Here is a 2,924-nt window from a genome sequence, read left to right on the forward strand (position 1 = left end):
CCTCTGAGGGGGCGATTAGGCCACTCGCCCTCTGAGGGATGGTAAGGAGGTCTAACCGCCCTCTCAGAGAGCTGCAACCCTCTCTCACGGGGCGGCAGCACATGGTTTTATAATTTTTTTCATGAGAAATCTATTTATTTAAATTTTTAATTGAAAAAAAATATAAAAATAAGAAAAACTCGGAGGATGTCAGCTTGGGCCCACATGGGGCGTGCTAGTTTGGCCCACCTCCTGTGTGGCCCAACTATCAAAAAGAGATCATCTAGGCCTTTAAACCAGAAGCCCGCGATCGGGGCACTGCCAAGTGGGCCCAGCCCATACGGTGCATACTAGGGTTTTCGGGCGGACTATAAAACCTCCCCTCCCCTCCGCGACCTTACACCTCTCTCCCCCAGCGTCTCCAGCACAGAAGCGGCGGCGGCGGAGGCGAGGGCGCGAGGGAGGTAGAGGAGGAGCGCCAGACATGGTGCACGTCAACTTCTACCGCAATTGTAAGCCCACGCAGATATCGATCCCCCATCTCTTCTGCTCTCCTCCCCCTCGCTGCTCCGTTCTGGTTCCTTCGGGCCCTTGGTTTCGTTGCGTGGCGCCGTGATCTGGTGCCGAATGGGCGCTGCGTGCCTAGGCTTACCGCGGCGAGCGAGCTCTGGTTGCTCCTTCGCCGCCGTAGCGGCGAAAGGTTCTTGACGTGGAATGTTGCGCGCCGCGCAGTTACGAGGTGTTGCTCTGCTTGGTGGAAGGTTTTGGTCGGCCGGGTGTCGTCGTCGGGTGACGCAGAGCTAGCAGAGAAGATTTAGCCTCACTGGGTTTCTGTGGATCTGAGGTGTGTGTGTCGGGGGTTTTCCCCGATCAGATTTGTGAGAACGCTGTTCGCTGGCTTTAGAAATTACTAGATGTTGTTTGGTATAGGTGTTCGAATGCATTTCATCTAGTTCCCTGTTCAAACTTAGCCTTGGGCTGACCAGGGAGTACTGTTTTTGTTTCTGGTCATGAACGTCATGATATGTTGTTTCATGAGTATCCTCGGTTTCTTATTTTGTACTGAACAAATTCTTTGTGCAGATGGTAAGACATTCAAGAAACCAAGACGTCCTTATGAGAAGGAGCGTCTTGATGCTGAACTGAAGCTTGTGGGTGAGTATGGACTGAGGTGTAAGCGTGAGCTGTGGAGGGTCCAGTATGCCCTGAGCAGGATCCGTAATGCTGCAAGGCACTTGCTAACATTGGATGAAAAGAACCCCCGCCGCATCTTTGAGGGTGAGGCGCTTCTCCGCCGCATGAACCGCTATGGGCTGCTTGCAGAGGGTCAGAACAAGCTTGATTACGTCCTTGCCCTGACTGCTGAGAACTTCCTTGCGAGGCGTCTTCAGACTCTCGTCTTCAAGGCTGGCATGGCCAAGTCCATTCACCATGCGCGTGTCTTGATCAGGCAGCGCCACATCAGGTATATTTATGCAGTTTCCTTTGTGTATATAAGTTGTTTTGTCACTTGTTCTTCCTGTCATAGATTATTATAGCGAGCTCAGATTTCTTATGATGATCAGAAGACCTCCCCAGATTGTTCAATCGTTTTCATATTAGCTAACTTATGGGGCCTGATGATGAGAATATACAAGTTTTCTCACAATGGTCTGCTGAGAACTCTTTTGATGCAAAAATATTCTCCAAAGTCCGTACTTTTCTTGGCTGGAATTGTCATAAAAAAGAGTACCGATTATTCTTGATGCAGTTGTTTTCATGTTTGCATTGTTTGGTCACTTGCTGAGACTATAATTTGTATACTGTGGTATGGTATGTTAATGGGCCAGATAATGATTTTGTACGTCTCAAAATGGTCTATTCTTTTTGAAACATTTGATGATACTGGAAACTTGTATTTGTTGTACTTCCTACAACAAATATTGGAAATTTGTATTTGTATTTGTTGTCCATGTGGGCCAGACATCCTAGGTGTAACTTACATCAATTTGGTTGTGCTGGTACTGTTATTGTGATGAACTGATGATTGATCTTTATTCAAACTGAACTGCAGGGTTGGCAGGCAGATTGTTAATGTCCCATCATTCATGGTGAGGGTTGAGTCTGAGAAGCACGTCGACTTTTCACTGACTAGCCCATTTGGTGGAGGCCCCCCAGGCAGAGTGAAGAGGAAGAACAGCAAGAAGGCAAGTGGTGGCGGTGACGGTGGTGGTGATGAGGACGAAGAGTGAGGATGAACCAGTAGCCTTTATTGCCTAATGTTATGTAGTCATCATAAAAATGTTTTATGTTATGAGTTCTTAGTTGAGTGGCCCGATACTCAGCCCCGTGCTGGATCGTGCCGCAGGTTTTTCATCCAGACAGGATTTTCTACCGTTTTATCTCGTTACTAGCCTCTATATGTTTAATCTTGTTGCGGTTTAATGTGGTTTCAGACTATATTCTGTTTCATGGTGTGGTTCTTTGTTGCTAAATGATCTTTTGGTTTGCTGAAACATCGGCTGCATGATTTGCTTGTGCAGGTTTAAGCCCCTTTGGAATGCTGGAAAAATTCCTGAATCCTGTGTTTTTCCTGTGAAATTGAACTGTTCTCTATGAAATTCCTGTGTTCCAAAGGGGCCTTATGTGTTGAAAATGGTAACCACTGATGCTGATGAAATTTGTTGTGCTGGTTGAGTATAAGCTGCTCTGAAGTCATCCGCAGGAACATAGATCATTCCTTTGCTGCTGTATCATTTCACCGTGCTCTGTCTGAAGTTATTTGGTGGATATGATCGTTGCTTGTCGGTGTGACATGTATTTGTAGTGTCAACGGACTGGAAGATTATGCCCGAGAGGAAGCTACAATGACGGTCGAGTGATGGATAGAAATCCTGTAATTTTGTTCGGGGGGGGGGGGGGGTGGAGGAGGATCCAAGGAAAGATGGTAAGTGAGTACAAGTTCC

General features: G+C 47.1%; 1 protein-coding gene and 1 non-coding gene across 2 annotated transcripts; both read left to right on the forward strand.

Moving 5' to 3' along the window:
- The first annotated feature begins 334 nt into the window (after positions 1-334).
- LOC133906363 (small ribosomal subunit protein uS4y-like) lies at positions 335-2,418 on the forward strand. The gene is made up of 3 exons (XM_062348241.1): positions 335-491; positions 1,063-1,444; positions 2,033-2,418. The coding sequence occupies exons 1-3, from the start codon at positions 464-466 to the stop codon at positions 2,208-2,210; spliced, it is 588 nt and encodes a 195-aa protein (XP_062204225.1). The 5' UTR covers positions 335-463; the 3' UTR covers positions 2,211-2,418.
- LOC133906850 (small nucleolar RNA Z161/Z228) lies at positions 1,592-1,673 on the forward strand. Its single transcript, XR_009907858.1, has one exon. It is a non-coding gene; the product is annotated as a small nucleolar RNA Z161/Z228 (small nucleolar RNA).
- Positions 2,419-2,924: the final 506 nt, after the last annotated feature.

The sequence above is a fragment of the Phragmites australis genome, chromosome 23, assembly GCF_958298935.1.
Source record: "Phragmites australis chromosome 23, lpPhrAust1.1, whole genome shotgun sequence".
NCBI classification, from domain to species: domain Eukaryota; kingdom Viridiplantae; phylum Streptophyta; class Magnoliopsida; order Poales; family Poaceae; genus Phragmites; species Phragmites australis.